This window comes from Malus sylvestris, chromosome 5, assembly GCF_916048215.2.
Source record: "Malus sylvestris chromosome 5, drMalSylv7.2, whole genome shotgun sequence".
Lineage (NCBI taxonomy): Eukaryota > Viridiplantae > Streptophyta > Magnoliopsida > Rosales > Rosaceae > Malus > Malus sylvestris.
This window is the reverse complement of record NC_062264.1, coordinates 27250531-27271519: the sequence shown is the minus strand read 5'-3', so window position 1 is coordinate 27271519 and position 20989 is coordinate 27250531. Positions and strand designations below refer to the sequence as shown.

General features: G+C 37.9%; 2 protein-coding genes, 1 long non-coding RNA gene and 1 pseudogene across 10 annotated transcripts in view; 2 read left to right on the top strand and 2 right to left on the bottom strand.

The window, feature by feature from the left end:
- LOC126621407 (uncharacterized) overlaps positions 1-20989 on the bottom strand; it is a 184931-nt gene that overhangs the window by 111039 nt on the left and 52903 nt on the right. The window contains exons 2-4 of one of the 8 annotated variants that reach the window (XM_050289921.1): positions 20601-20772; positions 20304-20461; positions 19313-19593 (exon numbers count right to left, since the gene is read on the bottom strand). The exons of 5 other annotated variants lie outside the window; for them this stretch is intronic. In XM_050289921.1, the coding sequence (XP_050145878.1) occupies positions 19528-19593; positions 20304-20461; positions 20601-20772 (396 nt within the window). In that variant the 3' untranslated portion in view covers positions 19313-19527. Of the gene's footprint in view, positions 1-19312; positions 19594-19631; positions 19778-19855; positions 20778-20989 lie in introns of those variants that run through there. 2 more of the 8 variants (XM_050289922.1, XR_007622925.1) reach the window with 2 other exon arrangements.
- Positions 1-20989, top strand: part of LOC126621364 (disease resistance protein RPV1-like) — a 162623-nt gene that overhangs the window by 89765 nt on the left and 51869 nt on the right. Inside the window, exon 7 of the mRNA XM_050289842.1 lies at positions 17177-17473. Coding sequence (XP_050145799.1) covers positions 17177-17473 — 297 coding nt within the window. The remainder of the gene's footprint in view (positions 1-17176; positions 17474-20989) is intronic.
- Positions 2252-3278, bottom strand: LOC126621454 (uncharacterized). The gene is made up of 3 exons (XR_007622977.1): positions 2894-3278; positions 2647-2774; positions 2252-2424 (listed from the first exon to the last, which is right to left on the bottom strand). It is a non-coding gene; the product is annotated as an uncharacterized LOC126621454 (long non-coding RNA).
- LOC126621359 (disease resistance protein RPV1-like) overlaps positions 14040-20989 on the top strand; it is a 249955-nt pseudogene continuing 243005 nt past the window's right edge.

Genomic DNA, 20989 nt, shown 5'->3' with positions numbered 1-20989 from the left:
TTACGGTCGGATTTACGTTGTTCCAAGACCTCCGGTTTTGTGCATTAACAAATTTAACAACCATTCCCATATGCAATTCATTTCACTTTTTTTTAAAAAAATTAATGCAATTTACTTCACTTCATGATGATTCACAACATAAATATACTTCTCACATAACTTTTCATTGCTCAAAGAACTTAGGGAATAATGCAATACTAATGCAAATCATAATTCCCATTAATGAGATTTTTCATAATCACCATGGAAATTTCACCACAACACAATGCAATTCATGTATGTGTCTCAAATGTATATGTGTCCATATATCACATGAATGCATCTTTATGCCAAAAAAAATTATGAAATTATGCAACCACAATGCATATCGTAATTCACGCCAACAAGACTCGAGAAGGTTGCATATCATATAGTAGGATCATTTGCTCTGATATCATTAAAGTTGTCACGCCCCGATCCCGACGTATGTCCAGGATCGACACGTGATGTCATCAAATAACCATATATCTAACATACCCCGTCTTCAGGATATGAATAAAGCCTAATTCAATACTCGAATTGCGTTACAATTTTTGTATACTTTATGGCTGCATCTAACCTTCTCGTTAGACTGCCTACGTACCCACATTTGGGATCAAGCCATTCGTAGTTCGTCATTTCCCTACAATCAAATATTCATCACATAGCTCGCTATGTCTCAACAATATATCACAATGCATATCATACAATATTAGAAAGAACAAATGACGGAGCACAATCATATTCACTAGTCACAATGGTAAACGAGCCTAATCATAATTACAATAACCATAGCCCCATAATCACCTCAAACAATAATGCCAACCATCGCATTATCAATATCACATACCACTCATCGAAATGTAGGGCTAGAGCAGTACAGTTCGGCTGAAGCCTACATCTCAAAAGAACGGGATTTCGAACTACACAACGGAGCCAAGACAACAAAGGGGATTCCGGACCATCACTCAACAGAATTCAACCCAGGATACGATTTCGGACCATCACTCAACAGAATCGCGAAGTAGAAGGGATTCCGGACCATCGCTCAACGGAATCAAACCAGGATACAATTCCGGATCATCACTCAACGGAATCGCGGAGTAGAAGGGATTTTGGACCATCACTCAACGAAATCCAAACCAGGACACGATTCCGGACCATCACTCAACGGAATCGTGGAGTATACTGTATAACACCAATCAATGAACTAAGACATGAATCAAGTTACTCAAGTTACAAAGACTCAACGAAACGAGAATAAAATAATGACACAAGGGGTGAAACATGTTTCAAAACAACAAACCCCATGACAATGGGTTAACGGTCCACTATTAGCCCTTGCATTTTATTACATCAATCCAATCATACAATACAAACCATATTTTCAATGCACAAGTCAAATCATACTTAATGAAAATAGATCAATGGTCAGAAATAAAAATAACACTTCAATAGAATTTACATTTAATAAACATAGGTCTATGACATATATATATATATAATTCACATGTCAATATAAATGTCATTTATAACCCAAATCATTGGTGGTGGTAAAAAGTCAATAGCCAAATTTTCAATAGACCAATGGACTACGTACACATGTGATGAATTAAATTGAGGAAAACTAAACAAAGAATGAGCAATAAGGGAAAGAAAGTGAATCAAAACCTTTATTTCTGCCTTGCGATGCTGTGAGATGGTATGAAGTTATCTTTTCCAATTTTGTGATAAATGGGGGAAATTACAGCAATGATCTGTTAATTTCGTGGGTTTCAATTTATTCGTAGAAATAGGGGGAGTCATGGAAAATGTCTATTCTTGTAAGTGGATAACTGCACCAAAGATGAGAACAGTTAAAATGTTAATCCTCCAGAGAATAAGAGTTAGTATATCAATGACTTGATAAATGGATTAAGATACTTCTAACTTTTAGTACTAAACTCTTGACAGAATAATAATTAAAAGATCAATGACTCGGTGACAAAACAGATGATAAGGAAGTGGAGAGAACGGGTTGTTAAGAAGAAGAGCACCTCAAATGTTCAGAAATTAAGAAATTGAGAAGCTCAGTTGCATACAGAACGACAGCGTTTCAACCTGACATTTTAAACTCTTCGTAACATCAATTTCCATCTTAAATTAGAATAAACCTCCAACGTTAGAAATATGACTACAAACGAATGCTTAGTAAAAGAATTAGCCAATTCTAATTAAGAATTCTTAATCAAACTGTAAAAGCAACGTATATATTTTTCCAGCTTCAAACACAGAACCCAACAGAGAGAATCCAATTGAAAACCGAATAGCCCAAACAGACCATGAAGATTTTACAATCTGAAGAAGAGACATTTGGAGAAGAAGAGTTCATTACATAGTCTGAAGGCAGCCGAGCAGCAGCAGAAACTGAAAAAAGCGAACAACTTTGGCCTCAAAAATTTTCTAGAATAATTGAAAAAAATAATAAAATTAACAGGTAGGAGTGCTTACCGTTATTTAATTATATGCAATGACATTAGTGAAGACCAAAGAGTCACATCACGTGTGACAGCAAAAGTATCTATATTTGGAAAAAAAAAATACATATAATCATAGAAATAAGTATATAGAATTTTCAAATGCTCTTACCTGCGAGGCTTGGAGTCGAATATCACTGGTAAGCCCATTTCATTGGGGAAAGTTATGACCGATCCTGATGGACCCATCACCCATCGGACAGAATCTGGCAGAAGTATAAAAGCATTTGCTGGCCTCTACTGCAAAAGAAATGAATTACCATAAATCAAGAATCTATACTACACAAACAGAGGAATCATAGCACCAAACCATTTGAATAAACAATATAAATAGATAAAGAGAGATGAGATTGCAATACCTTCTCTGTGCGTATTACAAATGAAGGAAGGAGAATGGAGATTCGATCTGAGACTGCTATAACAGACGGGAGGGAGGGTTAGGAGCAAATGGCTAATTACCACCTAATTTGACAGAATATGGCCCGAATTGAGCTTGCCTATTCTCTGTAAATTCACCAGAAAACGCAGCAGTTAAGGTTAAACTGAAATTACAAATTTAAAGCAGATCGAATGTAACTGAGGTTATGAGGAGCTCCTCGCTAATGCTGGATGGGGCATCAGCCCAAGTCCTCTTCCATATGGGGATTCATGAACCGGAGGGGGCAATCCAGCTGGGTTCTGATACTTTGATCATTATATGCTAACCGGGTAAGAGTGGTTTTCCCCATTCGCCCCACCCCAACAATTGAGATTATACCATTCCCCCAACACTTTTCACTCCTCTCACGTACCAATTTGCTTATCAAAATTTTCGTATCTTCGTCTCGGCCATAGGTTGTGGGCTCTACTTCTTCAATTAACTTATAGGTGGCAGTTACAATTTCTAGTATCCCAAACTATTCAATCTCTCTATTTTTTTACACAATTAAACTTTATCCTCTTCGCAATTCGAACCCAATCGACCAATTTAGTGCAACAAAAGCAAGAGGTGAGTTGGAAAAAGCATACCTTCACAAAGCTAAAAGCTTTTGTGGAATTTAAAAGCTCGGTCCAACTTCGAAATCTGCAATGGAAAAAAATATAAACCCAAATTACAGCTTCTTCTCTCACTCAAAAGAAAATAGAAAACTTTATATGAAATTGAAGCTTTACCTGAAGAACACAGATTTCAAACCTTCTTGTTCAACTGAAGAGGTTTCAAAGTGAATCAATACAAATATTCATTAAAATAAAAAAATTTAAAAAAAAATCCAAGATTTTCCTCAAGGGATATCCCAGAATTTAAATTCATGCTAAACCCATTCCCTAATTCTCTTAATTGAAGGCAACCCAGAAACAAAAAAAATGAAAAACTTAATCTCAGTATCCCATAACAAAAAAAAAAGAAAAAAAAGAAAACCTTTGCAGGTTTGGAGCTCTTTTCTTATAATTGTTACAGTATTGGTGTTGCACCTCAATTCGTGGTGTTTCCGACGATATCAATCGAAGGTGGGGCTGCTGGTTTTGGGTGAAGAAGAATAGGAGGAGGATCCGAGCCTACAAACATAATCACAAAAAGCAAACATACACACAAAACCCATCTGCAAATCTAAAACCACAAAAATGAATAAAAAGGTCGTACCCAGTGCACAAGGCTCCCGCTTTACGCAGGGTCTGGGAGAGGTGAATGTCGGCTAGCCTTACCCCCATTTTATGGAGAGGCTGCTCCCAAGTCTCGAACCCGAGACCTACCACAAAAATGAATAAATAAATTAATTAAAAACACCCACACTGAGAAAGCCGTAAAACTCACAAGGAAACGCCAATTTTTCTGGGTAAAAAAATTGAATCGGATCTAATTGCATTGTTGTCGATAATTCCTGAGAGAAAGATGGAAGGTTGGAGGGCGAGAAAAATAGCCGTTTTGGAGACAGAAAGCTAGGGTTGAGAATAGCAAAACTAAGAATGGCGAGAGAGTGAGAAGCGAAAGCATAGAAGAAGTAGAAAGGAGGTCCAGCGATGATCGACGCGCGGGGAAAAATGAAAACGGAAGGGAAAAAGAGAGAAGAAAGCGTTGCACAACGATGGTCGACACGTGCATCTAATGGGCAAAACCGTAATCTCACTGTACAAAGCAGGCCACAAAGTAGGAGAGCTAGGAGAAACAGAGGGGCAAAACGGTCATCGCACTGGTCATCAACAGTGCCAAGCGAAAACTGGGTTTTAGTATATAGGATATAATTAACAAAAAGTTTCTTTGGTGTTCTTCAAAAAAAAAAAAAAGTTTCTTTGGCAAATTATTATGCTCCTCACACTTATAAATAATAAACATTAAGTGTTATACGTATACATAAATAATCACCATATTAAAAGACAAATCAATAAATAATGACATATATGTCGAGCACGTTTCTAAGCCTTCCCCGCTATTTCAAACTTTAAAGGACTACACTTTGTAGAACTTGATTCTTTTCTATTTTTGGACCCTACCGGATGACCTTTGAGAGGTTTAACATTAGGTTAAAAAATTGAGGGAATAGAAGTATTAAGAAATTCACAAAGTTGCCCTTTGGTATCCTCTTTTTGAGTAAGTGGCAACTTTTCAAGCTTATCTTTAAACTCCAATAGAAGGATGTCCACACGTGTCATTCGAAAGTTCATGGTTATGTAACAAACCTTTTTATCTCTAATTTCCAAAATTCTTCACGTTTCTTTTTACGCCTTCTGACTTCGAATGGACAATTTACAAGCTGAGATCTTGAGTTTCTATTTCTTTCATCTAGTGAAGTTTTAAAGACTCAATAATACCCACCTCTATCGCAACCAATAACAAAATATGTATTTGTCTTATATCTTTTAATAACAGTCGCAAACCTTTGCATTAATGCTATCTTACGAACTTCACCGATGAGGTCTTCTTAACTTCAAAACATTTCGCCAACAAAGAGAGAATTTTATCGGGCTCATCAATTGTTGATTGACTTCCTATACATCACACTCCTACACACACACACACACACATATATAGAATATACATATACTTTTTATCAAAGGGCTATAGATATTTTAGTTTGCTTTTATCTTTAATTGAAGAGTCGTGTACATTTTGGTATGTTACTGAGTGCTACGGTGACTCACCATGTGTAGGTTAGCTATCTTTGTCAAGATTAAATTTCATTAGATGGCTTGCTGATCAAAGCTGAAACTAGTAAGATGGATAAAAATAAAAAAAAACTTTGTACATAAAGCGCATAAGGGATGACTTGTGAGTTGTGACTTGTTAAGCTGTAATAAAAGTTATGAACGGATGTTGGTGTGCCCTTATTTTGTCTTTCTTCATATGTTTGAATGCTTTGAATTTTTATACGGGGAAAGTAAGGTTCTTGAGTTGGGAAATTTTATTTGTCCGTATTTTTTTATTCGACATCTCCGTTGGATTGTGCAGAGCATATAGAACTTTTGTAACCTTTGTGTAAGTCAGGTTAACTAGTACAATTGCTGAACTCAAACTGATCTAGTCTCAGTGGGCAACTACTTTCTCCTCCCTTGCTTGCTTTTCATTCCCAATTTCTACCTATATCTATCTTTTGCTTAGTTTGGTGCCCAGATGGATAGAGAGAGATGGTGGATCATGACTCGCTTACTTGGGACAAGACACATAATTTCAGGCAGAGTTATAGACTCTCTTATGGCCTCTTAATAGCTTCAAAAATAGAAGTGGCAAACTAGCCCATTGATTATTAATGAATAACTATTAAGACCTTTTTCGACACGCCCCGATACCGATGTCCGTGGGACATCGGGATGGTCACGTGCTAGTCGACACCCCAGGGTGATGCAAGCCATTTATGAATGCAAATGCTGAGAACATGCGAAACATGCATACAAATTTCGTTCGAACTACATAAAATAATATAATAATATTCAACTGCTTACAATGAAAGCATAGTGATAATGCATGACATGTTCAGAGCATACATCTAATTCAGAATACAAGCGGAATATGCTATTACAAGAATGTCCAAGAGGATAGAGAGACACAAAGTCACGGGTATGGGAATGCCTCGTAGTGCGGATCATAAGCCTCATTCCTATATGTCCTGAAAGGGACGCTAAACAAACATGAGTGGACCAAGTTGATATATACAAGGATTGAAATATCGGCCGATACACCGATATATCGATATTTTCAACTGTCGATATCGATACTGGGGGGTAAGGCCATATCTTCCCTTATATCAACGATATATCCCCGATAAGTGCGATATCTTTGATATTTTGCCGATGTTCTCGATATTTCCCGATACCTATAACAAAACCCAAAAAATTCAAAAGTTTTGAAGCAAATTGAAACCGAACATATTTTTTGGAGGTATGTGGGCAGTGATTAGATATGTGTGAAGGCTTTTGGCAATATCCAATTCAAAAGATTTTTTGGAGTATCCATTAATTATTACTATAAAGAATCTTTGCACAATGAATTGAGGGGACATACGTGTCTTATCTGAAGAGAAAGAAATACACAAATCCAAATATTAAATTTCTGGTCAAATATATCTTTAATACCCACAAGAAAATGATGCACATGTGTCTGAGCTTCTTGTGGAACTCTTTATCATTTAATATTTGTTTTTTTTTTTTGGTTGTTTCTTTTTCACTTTTTGAAGTCAGGTAATTGGCAATATGCAATGCACTACCCATATACCTCCAAAAAAATCTGACTACCTTTATTTCCATCAAAGCCAGAGAATCATCCAAATGGAATCCATAAAATAAAGTCTGCAAAGCCCATATACCATTGTCCCCCAACCCCAAAAACTTCCCATTGTTATCACGAGAGAAGCCCTCTTTAAATCAGAGTCTGTTTTACTTTTTTGGGGCACCAAATCTTCACTTCTCTTCTTTCTCTGCGAGCTTTTCAATTTTTATTTAGTATGTGAGCTTCTTTCCTTGTTTGCAAGTTCTCTTTGACTGTTGTTTCAGGTATGTGGCTCTCCCTCATGGTCTGTATTATTTTTGTGATAGATTTGATATTGTAAGTTAATTTAATATAGTTAAGTGTGATAGATTAAAAATGGCAAGTAGTAGTAGACCGAGTGGAGCTAGTGTGCCTGGTGGTCTTGATGTGGCATGGAAATATGCTCGTCCAATAGAAGGCAATAAGCATGGCACGATATGCACATTTTGTGAATCCACATTTCAAAGTAGTGGAATTACAAGATTAAAGTATCATTTGGCCGGATTTGATCCACATAAGAGTGTAAAGAAGTGCAAAGAAGTACCATCAGATATTAAGAATGAGGTAATTGCATGGATAAAGGATAAAGAGTCTAGCAAATAACATAAGAAATCTGTTGAAGAAAACATAAGATCTACAGCAAGAAGGGGATACATGGGCAATAAAAGTAGCAATCCTGTTGATGATGATGATGATGGGGATGGATATGCATATCCTCCAAACATGCACCATGTGGAGAAAGAAGATTACCTTGCTGCCATTAGAGCGTCGAAGGAAGAAGAATGGTTTAGACAAGGAGGAGTTTACGAAATGGGAAGCAAACGATTTGCAAAGGGAGCAAGTGGTAGTAGTCAACAGCAATACCGTTGCACTCAAAGCCTTCGAGACCCACTCTGATCTCCTCCGATACCAGTGCCACACAAGAACACTAGAGCAAAACAGAGAACAATCAAATGCATGATTAGAAACTCAGCAGATGTACTTGGAAGATACTGTAGCAAATTCTTCATACTTGAGAATGTGGCTCCTCAAAAAGCAAGTTCCCTCATTTCAAGAACATGATTACTGCAGCCCAACAAGCAAGTTTTGCTTTATTCCTTATGACTTTCCTTTCTTGAACTTAAATATTCTAAACACACCAATTGCTAATATGAGTTCGATTATATTAGGTCAAGGTGTAGCCACACCATCGTCGTATGAAATAAAGCATAAGTTCTTAGATATGGAACACACATACATGCAAGCCTATGTGGAAAAGGTAAAGGAAAATTGAGGCGTGTATGGATGCACAATCATGAGTGATGGATGGACTGGCCCGACGAGGTTGTCCATAATAAATTTCATGGTCTACTCAAACGGGAAAACAATTTTTTTGAAATCAGTGGATGCTTCAAATAAAACCAAGGATGCAAAGTACATCGCCAAATTGTTGAAGGATGTCATAAAAGAGGTTGGGTCGTCGAATGTTGTTCATATTGTCACCGACAATGGTTCAACCTTTGTTAAGGCTGGAGAGATAATGATGAAGCGGTATCATATTTATTAGACTCCTTGTGCTGCACATTGCATTGATCTAATATTTGAAGATATTGGGAAGCAAGAGTCGGTGGCTAATGTCATAAATAAAGCTAGGAAATTAACCAACTACATTTACAATCATGGTTGGCTATTGGCTCAAATGAGGATCTTCTGTAAAGGAGATTTGGTCCGACCTGGTGTAACTCGGTTTGCGACAAACTACATCACCATCAATAGTATCTTAAATAAGAAAGCTGGGCTGAGGCAACTTTTTACAAGTGAGGAATGGTATAATAGTCGATTCAGTGAATCATAAGAAAGGAAGAGAATTGAAAGTCGAGTCTTTGATCATAGATTTTGGGATGCCATGGAAGGAGTGCAATCCATCTATGAGCCTTTGTATAGCATCCTGCGAATTGTTGACACAGAGGTAGTTCCTACAATGCCTATCTTATATGATATGTTTCACATAATGAAAGAGAAGATTTCTAAGTTGAAGGGAAAAAAATGGATTCTCAAAATCATCAATCACATATGGGATGTCACATTATCTCGTCCATTACATCAAGATGGTATGTTTTAATCTCTTAGTAAAAATGTGCATCAATTCTTAAATTTATACAACGGGCATTAACTAATCTTCATATTTGTAGCCCACTACTTGAACCCTAGATATCAATATGAAACAGGGGTTGGCCACAATAAAGAGTTACTTTCAGGACTCCAATGCGTATTTGAAAGGTTGAATCCAACTGGGGATAAAGGTTTGCAAGCATTTGGGGCCAAGGTAAGTGAACACAAAACAATGTCTTCCTCATTAAGTTTAGTTTTATGCATACTGAACACAAAACATTGTGAATCCAGGTGATAAATTTTAGAGACTGTAGAAAGACATTGCGCACTGAGATGGCCGTCAAATCAAGAAAATCGATCCCCCCAGCAGAATGGTGGAATCTTCATGGTGATTCTGCCCCGAACTTGCAAAAAATTGCTATGCGTATATTGTCACAGACAACATCATCATCGGCATGTGAGTGAAATTGGAGTACATTTGCTCTTATTCACACGAAACAAATGAACCGTCTCGCATATACTAGGCTGGAAAAGATTGTCTTTTGCTATTATAATATGAAACTTAAGCTACGTGATGAAGAGGCCGAAATGAACAAGGTTGTAGAAAATGACTACATAGACCTTCTTGACATTGCAGGGCAACCATCTAATGATGATAATAATCCAATTCAACAATGGATTATGACAGCTCACTTGGATGATGAACAAGGCAACCCTGATGCCGTTATAGCACAACATGCTGCCCAAGAAGGAGTTGATGTTGATAGAGTCATATCCGAAGATGCTAGGAGTGGAGATACTTCATCATTTGAAAATGATATGCTTGGCACTCGGCAAGGTCAAAGATGTCCCTTGAGAGACGATGCCAGTACTAGTAGAAAGGAAAGTTCATCCAATTCGTCAAATAATGATGAAGGAAGTAATGCTGGAGCAGGAGGTAATGAAGAAGGAAGACAATATAGCCCATTTACTATCGAGGCTGATTTTACTCATGCCACCCAAGATGAGGATCATGGATGTAGAGAAGCTGGACCAGGCATTGGCGCAATTGGGAAGCAATACTCAGGGAAAAGAAGCCAACCAATCAATCCATTTGAAGATGACATGGCGATCAATTTTGGATCTATAAGCATAGGAACTAGACCTAGTACTAACTCAAATGAATCTTATGATGGTTATGGGTATGTCATGTCTGATTATAGTGGAACTAGTTATGGAGCTCAAGATGATGAAACAGACTATGGACCTACTAGTTGGGTTAATCCTAACTATCCCATGTATGAGAGGACAGTAGGGAGCTCAAGAGAGACATACGTGCACCATGTTCAAACATGGCTTACAAACTGCTCGGGTTACATGACTTGGTATGACTATTGTATGAATCTAGATGGTTGTTCCTCATTGTTTGAACCTTATAGGAGCTCTTCATTTATGTAGTTGTATACTTATCTAAATTGTAATCTAATGTTTAAACAAACTATGGATTTATGCGTTGTTTATTCATTCTAATAAACATTTTATTAGAAAAACTTTTCGTTAACGCGCATTACATACCACTTATATTTCATCATATGTATATCTTATTATTAGTAAATTTTGAGTTTTATTTGTTCAATACATTCATTGATAATGTACATAACATCTATGAAAGTTTTAGACCAAAATTATGTGTTTCAATGCCTATATCTGTCATTTTTGTTGATTTTTTCCCGATACCTAAAACGATAACGATATATCCCCCGAAATATCAGTAAATTGGAGGCCTGATATTATCTGCACGACCGATATTTTAATCATTGGATATATATAATACTGAAACAGTTATCAACATATTAACTCCCAAGGTTTTATGAAATCTAATAGCATTGTATGTAATAGGTTTTCTGAAAACCCTAGCATGCCATAAATCTTTCCGAGTCATAGCTCGTATATAGTGTAATAAATACTGGTATCGAATAACAATATCTTTGGGCCCCATGCCAACTTCTTTGTCTCTGCGCCCGAAGCCAAAGATTATTTCTCCCTGCCCAATGCCAGCTCCATGTCTCTCAGCCCGAAGCTAGAGATTATTTCTCCCGACCCTTAGCCAACAACCATATCTCTCGCCCGTAGACGGAACAGTGACCACTAGATAAGCACAAAACAGTGAATATACTATTTCCAAACATAGGTACATAAATCTCAACGGAGCTCAATAGCTCAAACATCATATCTCAAAACATCTTCATAACATATAGTCATTCATCATATATACTATAAAGAAGTGTGTAAAAACATGTTCGTAAGTAGTATATAGTCATTCATCATATATACTACAAAGAACATCAATTTGATAAAATATTGTAATTCAAAATATTCTCAATAAGCATAATATCTCATAAAACTTATGTATAAAATCATGTTTTTCATGTATGCATTTCTACTATTAAAACATGCATTTTAGAAGGGGTCCACTCACATATACTTCATCGTCGAAGAGCCGTACGAAAAAGGAATGACGGAAACGCTGCTAATAATTGCACCTAAGCACATAAAGGGTCCAATTAATAAAACTATATTATACTGATTGAATTTCATAAAACGGACGTCGTTAACAGATCCAAGACGTCGAAAAACATAAAGGGGAACCTCGGGTACCCCCACACGTTGGGAAAAGTCGCCGAAAAGTTGATCGGAAAAGTCACCGGCACCACCATGGACAGTGGCGCGCGTGTCCTCCACGCACCGGTGCCGGCTCGGCCACACGTGCAGGCCCACGCGCAGCCAAGGGTTCTGGGATCCGACCAGGTTTGGGCCGGATCCAAGTCGAACCTTGGTTCGGATCCTAGGCTTGGGCCTAAAGGGTTTCTGGGCTTGGGTTCCTTGGGCCTGGGGTTCAATGGGCTTCTGGTGACCCGGCCCAAAGGTCTAGGTTCGTAGGGTTTCAAGTCAAATGGCTTGGGCTTGAAAGCCTGGCCCAAATGCCCTTGGGTTTTAAAAAGAAAATAAATAAAATAATTAAAACTAAAATGATTTGGGTTTGAGGTTAATGTGCTGAAGGCCCCACTCGGCCCCAAGGCCATTTCTTTTGGGTTTTTGGGTTAGGGTTTCAAGGGAAATGGGCTAAGAAGCAACGGCCTTAAGGCCCAACTCTACACGGCCGTAAGGCCCAACTCTACACAGTTTTAAGGGCCTGGGTTAGTTTCTCGCTGGGGAATGAGGCCAGAGCCTCTTGAGCTCCGGTCGACTGCGATTCACAACCCTAGGGTACGATCCAACTATCAAATTGAAGATAGAGATGAGAGGAAGAGTTTCGTACCTATCTCACGCCGTGAGGAGGTAGGAGTAGGCCGGATTTTGGCTCGCAAACCACATGGTTTGCCGAAAGGTTTTCCTGATTTCTCCATGCTTCACAAAGACGAAGGAGAGGGAGAGGAGGTTCACGAGGGTGGTGGTGATGGTGTGTTGTCGTCGGGGGTGTCCCTATGGGTGTGTGTGGGTGTGAGTTCGATCGAGAAGAGAGAGGGAGAAAGTGTGAAAGTGAGAGAAGAGTGAGCTAATAGAGAGAGTGAACTCGAGGGAAATGATAGAGAGTGATAGGGAGGAGTTAGTGGACTGCCACGTGGCAAGCAATGAAAGGAGAGGAAATCTAAAAAGGGGATCCTGATTGGGTAGGAAGTGAGGGGCTGAAATGTTAAAATTCGATTTTTAAGTAAAATGTGGAATTTCATAAAATTTGGGGGGTGGGGTTTCACATGTTTAGTTTGATTCTTATCATAACATGGTGGTGAGATTGATAGTTTTAATGATTTTGTAATACATTATGCTGATATCAAACTAAATGACGCTGAGACTTAATGATTTTTCATTAATAGTCTAATGACTTGATCTGTCACATGTGCATGGAAAGTTTGATACCGAATCTTATTCAATCAACAACTATATACTTTTTTTTTAAAAAAAAAATAGACAAATGGTGGCAAGTCACGACTATTTACCATTTTCGAGCCTAGAGAGGCTATGGAGAGTTTCACTCTACCCTCCAAGATTTTGTAGTGTGAAATGCACTTTTTGTGTGAAAAATATTAAAATATCCTTGGAAATTTCTTATAATTGGTGACTAACTAATTGGAAAAAGAGTAATGTTAAGAAGATTAAATTTGTAGACTAAATTTTATAAACTAAATGATATAGAAGTTGATAATTAAATTATTGTTTAAATATTGTTAAACGTACCTATTTCCTATTGATGATACATTATTTAGTTTGCAAATTTAGTCATAGCTTTCCATTTCAAAACCGTGGACGCGCAAAGGGAGGGCCTCATCCCACGTGCCCCCATCTCTTACTCGTTGCTTTTCCTGAAGGAAGAGGATCCTCTCCTGAGCTCAAGACGGGGATCCTCCTGATCAACCTATCTGGACCGTTCAAATTTAATCCAACGGCTTCATACAAGGTACCTTTTAAAATTATAATAATTACAATTGTTGGATTAAATTTGAACAGTCCAGATGAGCTGGTAATCCTGACTCGGGAGAGGATCCTCACAGTTTCCTGAAGAGCCTTTGTAGTCAAAAACCAATTCTAAGTAAATTCTGAACTACTCTCTCTCTCTCTCTCTCTCTATCTCTCTCTCTCTCGTTTCATTAGATCCTCCTTAATTCTGGACCACTCTCTCTCTCTCTCGCTTGCTTTACTGATCCTCCTTAGTTCCGAACCAGTCTCTCTCTCTCTCTCTCTCTCTCTCTCTCTTTCTGTCTATTCACAATTAATCTCTCTGCAACTACTACTTCCTGGATCTGAAAACTAGAGGTTATGGATATGGCCTCTTCTTCTTCTTATTCTTCTTCATCCGCCTTTGCTCTTGCTGATGCTGATGATGCAAAAAAGTAATTGTTTTGGATATTATTTTGAAGCTGGAGAAAGCAAATAAGCCCTCGTCAAATTGGTAACTTGTCAGAGGTTAGTATTGATACTGTTTAAGGCTCTTTCTGTATTTTTTGTCATTTCTTTTTAATTAATAAGTTTAGGTTTTATGTTATGCTGGCATTTAATTTGCAAATTAATTTTTGTTATGTTTGCTGTTAATTTCTTTGCTGGTGACCTGTCACCAGATGTCACTTTGTTTTTTTTTTTTGGAAGCATATGTCACTTTGTTTTGTTTGCATCTTTGTCAATTGTCTTCCTTTTGACGTTTGGATTAAACGGTTCTCTAAACACAGGTTCTGAAAAAGCTTCGGTACAAAAGATTGAAAGAGAGAGCAAATGGAAAAAGAAAACAAGGAAGAGAACAGGAGAAAGAGGTCTCAAGTTGATTTTGCATCCTTTTTCGCATAGGGCTCTTCCTTTTTGTGTGGTGTTTTTTGGTATATGCATAATCTGATTTTTGTTTTTTGACTGTATGAAACATAACCAAAACTTGATTTGCAGGAATCGATCAGGTGACGATGATGATACTGATTGTGAGGGGAGCAAAGCAAGGAGAAAAGGTTTACACTTGCTCATTTTATGGTTTTCAAATACTAGTAACTTTACATGCTGAGATGACGTTGTTCATATTAAGATTTCAAATATATGAATATCTTTCTTTAAATTATAGAGTTTTTAAAGATAATAGGTCCTACAATGCGCCCCATTTTCCACTTTCGTACCTCTCACTCGTTGATTTCGAGCCTTCGAAATTTTGTGCATGTAGTCAAAAGCCAATTCAAGTAAATTCTGAACTAGTCTCTCTCTCCCCCCTCTTGCATCCTCTTAATTCGGTGCAACGTCGTAGTATTATTTCTCTCTAATTAACAATTAATCTCTCTGCAACTACATCTTGTTGCTGGATCTGAAAACTAGATGCTATGGACATTGCTTCTTCTTCATCATCCGCTGCTGATAACCCCCCACGTCGAGAAAAGTATGATGTGTTTATCAGTTTCAGAGGCGAGGACACCCGCCTTGGTATTACCAGCCATCTACATGCTGCCTTACTTCAGAAGAAAATTGAAACCTACATCGATTACAAACTTCAGAGTGGAGAAGAAATCGGACCTGCCCTCCGACAGGCAATCGAGAAATCCACGATTTCGGTGATCATTTTCTCTCAACACTATGCTTCTTCCACATGGTGTTTAGATGAACTCGTGCATATACTCGAGTGCAAGGAAAGATATGGCCAGATGGTTATACCCGTATTCTACCACATCAATCCATCTGATGTACGAAAACAGCACGGGAGTTATGAAGCTGCATTTGCTGAACTTGAAAAACGTTTCGACAACAGTATCGACAAGGTGCACAAGTGGAGGGATGCTTTGACGACTGCAGCCAATCTATCTGCGTTTCATTATTCAAACGAATCCGGGTAACTAACTCATTCTTTAACTTGTCTAAAGTTATAAATTTTCTTTAAACTTGTGACAGTTTGATTTGTGCTAAGATTTGGTAAAGTGTATTTGAGACTGACTATTGCTTTTCTACCTAATCATATACGTCTATACTCCAGGACGGAGACGGAAGCAAATCTAATTCAGAAAGTTGTCGATCATATTTGGGCCAAAATGTGTCGCAAATTATCCTACGATTTAAAGGGTTTTGTTGGAATTGAAAGCCGCATCGAGCAGATTGAATCACTGTTAGGCATTCATTTACCGGACGCTTGCATCACTGTAGGTATTTGGGGCATGGGTGGTATTGGCAAGACCACCCTTGCCGAGGCTGTATTTCGCAGACACTCTTCTAAATTTGAAGGTTCTTGTTTTCTTAAGAATGTTAGGGAGAACTCAGAACAAGCAGGTGGACTAGATCACTTGGAAAAAACACTTTTTAAGGAGATATTAAAGGAAGAACTTTCTTTGCCCGTAGGATCAACTTTGGTTCGAGATAGGCTCAGTTGTACAAAGGTCCTCATTGTTCTAGATGACGTGAGTGATTCATTGCAAATGGAACGTTTAGCTGGCGATCATCTCCGGTATGGCAGTGGAAGTAGAATCATTATCACAAGTAGAGATAAGGGCACACTTGGGCAAACTGTTGAAGAGGCTAAGATCTACGAGGTTGAGGGATTAAAATCGGATGACGCTCTTCAGCTCTTCTGTTTTCGTGCTTTCAAGAATAAAGGTGCTCATAGAACAGATTTTAAGGAGTTGGCAAAAAAGGTGGTGGCTTATGCTGGACGCGTTCCTTTAGCTCTTACAATTCTGGGGTCATTGTTCTTCAATTGCAAGACCAAAGAAGAATGGGAAGATGAATTCAACAAATTAAAACGATTTCCCTGTAAAGATATCCACAAAGTGTTGAGAATAAGTTATGATCAATTGGGAGACAATGAGAAGGATATATTTCTGGATGTAGCATGTTTTCATAAAGGGAAGTCTGGTGTTGAGGTAAAACGAATGTTAAATGTTCGTGGATTCTTTGCGACATCTGGAATTAGAATTCTCATTGAGATGTCTCTCATATCAATTGATTCAAAAGGGAGAAAGGAAATCATAGAGATGCACGATTTGCTACAAGAAATGGGAAGGAAAATTGTTCAAGAACAAGATATTAAAGATCCCGGTAAACGGAGTAGGTTGTTCAATGATGAGGATGTCTATCGTGTATTGAGAAGTAACACGGTAAGAGCCAAATGCATTCAATATTTTTCTTTTCTTTTTTTTTTAGAAAAAAAAAATTACAAACTTGAGATGATAACAGAACAAAGTAAAACTAATTTATAATAAAGAAGTGAGATTGTTAAAAGATGAATTTGATCGAATATTTATTGTGTTAGGAAGTGTTTGGAATATGAACAAATGTTTGTTTATTTAGAAAGTAGAGGAGGATACAATTATGTTGGATATTTAAACTTTCTTCTTATTCTCAGGAAACTCCAAATGTTGAAGCCATACAGGTTAATTGGTATAATCTTCAAAAGCGACCATTAAATCGTGCAGACTTCAAAAATATGTCTGACCTAAGATTGCTAATTGTTCACTCGCGGGATTCTCTAGTGCTTCCCGATGTCAAATTCAACACTTCTCTGGAGCTTCCCGATTCTCTTCGTTATCTTGAGTGGTGCTATTGTCCATTGGAATCTTTGCCGTCAACTTTTTCTGCAGAAAATCTAGTTGAGCTTCATATGCCAAATGGCAAAGTTAAGAAGCTTTGGAAAGAAGAGCAGGTATATTATATTATATTATATGCCTATTTTAATTCTTGTATAAAATCAAGTGTAGAAATTATATTAATTCTTTATATTTCTATTTCATTTGTTGCAGATACTTGTCAAGGAGTGGTGTACAGATCTAACTCAAGTCCCAAATCTCTTTGGGAGTCTAAAAATTGTGAAGATAAATCTCAGGGGCAGTAAAAGTTTGGTTGAAATTCCTTCGTGTTTTCAACATCTTGACAAGCTTACTCATCTTGATCTTGGATTCTGCAGCAGTCTCAAGTATCTTCCAGAGATGCCAGGAAATATTCATTACTTCGATTTACAATGCTCTGGTATAAAGGAGTTGCCTGAATCAGTTTGGTCTAACGAAAATATTTCTTACTTGAATATAACTGGATGCAGAGACCTCGAGAAACTTCCAAGCAGCAGGTGTAAGTTGAAAAATCTTGATCTCACCAATTGCTCTAGATTTTCCAAATTCCCTGAAATCTTGGAGCCAATGAAACATTTGAAGTCCTTAAGTTTAGTGCAAACAGCAGTTACAGAGCTACCCTCATCAATCTGTAACTTGAAATATCTTGAGAGTCTTGATCTTGCCTGGTGCTCTAGATTTTCCAAATTCCCTGAAATCTTGAAGCCAATGGAACATTTGGTGTCTCTTTGTTTGAAATACACAGCTGTCGAAATGCTTCCTTCGTCATTTGAAAATCTAAATAGGCTTCAATATTTAGACCTTAGTTTCTGCAAGCAACTTAAGGATGTCCCAATAATTATCTACAGTTTAACCAATCTTAAACGTCTCAACTTTAATGGTTGTTGGAGACTTGAAAAATTGCGTTCCAGCTGTTTTCTCTCTTTAGAAGTACTAGATCTCCGCTTCAGCGGTATATTGGAAATACCAGCAAGCATCAAACAAGCTTCTCGGTTGTCTATACTCGACTTAAACGACTGCAAGCGGCTTCAATCTATACCAGAGCTCCCAGTGCCATGTAATGTTAAAGCTCAAGGCTGCACGTCGCTGAAGATGTCAAGTTCGAGGACAGCACTCGCACAAGGTTGGGATAAACCTCATTATTGTTTCAAAGTATTTACTAATTGCCCAAAATTGGATAATAATTCAAGGAGCAACATAATGGATGAAGCACAGATTACAATTATGCGAATGGCAACTGTTGCGCCATTTAATTACCGTAGCTGGCTTCCTAATCCCTGGCCTCAGATTAACATTGTATGTCCAGGAAAAGAAATTCCAAATTGGTTCAGCTATCAAAACGAGGGATCTTCAGTAGACCTCGAACTTCGTCCAGATTGGTTTCGAACAGGTTTATTTGGTTTCGCTCTCTCTGTTGTTGTTTCTGGGTTTCCAAAGAATCCTCATTTCGTGAGGTTGAGGTGGGTAAGAGCTAATTTCATTGTCAAATTCAAGGGTGAAAGCCATAAACTGTTCAGTTCTAGGTACAAAATACCAGGCGACAGCTACGACGACTACTGTGACGGCCAACATCACGTGCATGTGTGGAATAAGGCCTTTAGAAGTGAAGAGGTAGGAAAAAACTTCTCCCCTGATGTTTACAAACTTGCCAAAGAGGCCTCTGTTGTCTTCTGCTCGGTGGATTCATATCATTTAATGAAGGTGGAAAGCTGTGGTATATGCCCATTGTATACAGAAGATGCTAAGAAATTCAAATTTGGTCATGCGTTCATGTCGAGGGGACCAAAAGTAGAAGAAGAAACAAGACAAGATGATGATTCCAAAGGTGGTGGATCTGGAGATGAGCCTCAAGTTAGTGGATCAAGTGATGAGTTTGAAGCAAATGAAAGTGATTAGGAAAAACTTTTTAAGGCAAATTTGTACTTTGGTAGCTCACTTGTCTGACCAAGAAATAAGACAACAACTAGGCAAGGCTTTTATTATTTTGGTATTGTTTATACTTTATACATTATAAAGCGCTAGTTATGGCCAAGTGTATTATAGCCTATTTGTTATCTTTAAAACTTGATTTACCTTTATATCATAAACATAGACATTAATTAACACACCACGCCAGGGCAAAGTAAAAAACTCACGACCAAGCGCGATAGTTTGAACATTCAACACGACAAAAATATGCGATTGCTTGATGGCTGAACTGCAAAAAAGGTCGTACCCAGTGCACAAGGCTCCTGCTTTACGCAGGATCTGGGAGAGGTGAATGTCGGCTAGCCTTACCCCCATTTATGGAGAGGCTGCTCCCAAGTCTCGAACCCGAGACCTACCGCTCATGGGCGAAGGCACTTGCCATCGCACCAAGTGCGACCTCTTTGATGGCTGAACTGCAATGAGCAAAAAATATGAATGGCCCGATTGGACTAACAACGGCAAAACTCAGTGTTCTTGTTTGCACCAAACAATGATCAGCTAAACAAATTTTATTAGAGAAGGTAAAATATTACAGCAAATTAAGGCTGAAAAAAGAAAGACACAGCCCCAGTTTAATAGTACAATCATCAAATTTGTAACAACGATAAAACTATAGGGCTCTTTGCTTCAATAGGACTAGGAACATTCCAAAATTAATGAGAAAAATTATAGGTCGCGCTACAAGCTTAAGGAAGAAAAGAATGAAGAAAAAGCCAGATGCATACACAAAGAAATGAAATACAAAAGATACATTACAAGTTCGATGGCTGAACTACATTTTGACCCGGAAATATTCAATTTTCTCTCTAGCATCCAAGATTTCTTTCCCTAAATCTCTGGGATATTTGTTATGATTTGACACTTATCAGGAAGTAACATGCACACATAACTTTGCTGCTCAAGATGAGAAAATTGGGGAAACATTAAAGTTCTAAGTACCTTTTTATCAGCTTCAGTTGCTTCTTTGAACTTTGAGTTCAGTAAGTTAACCTCCTCTGTACGTTTCTCCAATTCTGTTACTCTGGGTTTCCGCTGACTGGCCTGCTGCTTTTCCTCAGCATGAGAAGGAGCAACTGTCTTCGGTGGCCTTCCTCCAGCTGGGGTGCCATGTGCCAAGCACCAAGACTATCAATTGCTGTTGTTAAAAGCCTTTTAAAGTGAAAAATAAGAAACTATTCTCCATCAAAGAAAGACATGTTTCAAAATATAAAAGTGATTTGTTTTATGGATGAATACCAGAAGCAGGTCTCCAGGCTACATTGCCAGCATTGGAGTAATCATTTGCAGGTTGAAAAATATTGGATAAATCAAACATAACATTGCTTGGTAGAACTGCTGGAAGAGGGCGTCCCTCCCTAAACCGCGCCATCAAAGATAATGTGGCATGATGGGTAGTAATTCTATCAATCTAGACTGCACATTTAGACATGATTCAATTTAATAGTATATATTTATGGATGTTCGTATGTCAATTGGCCAGCAAAAGATTACTCCCAATCACAAATAAAATTTTATATCTACAAAATATCCATGGCATATGTAAGTTTTTACATCAAAATACGAACACATCATGCAACGAATGAACATCCAGCAGCAAAGCATCTTGCAGAAAAAAAATGCTTGAT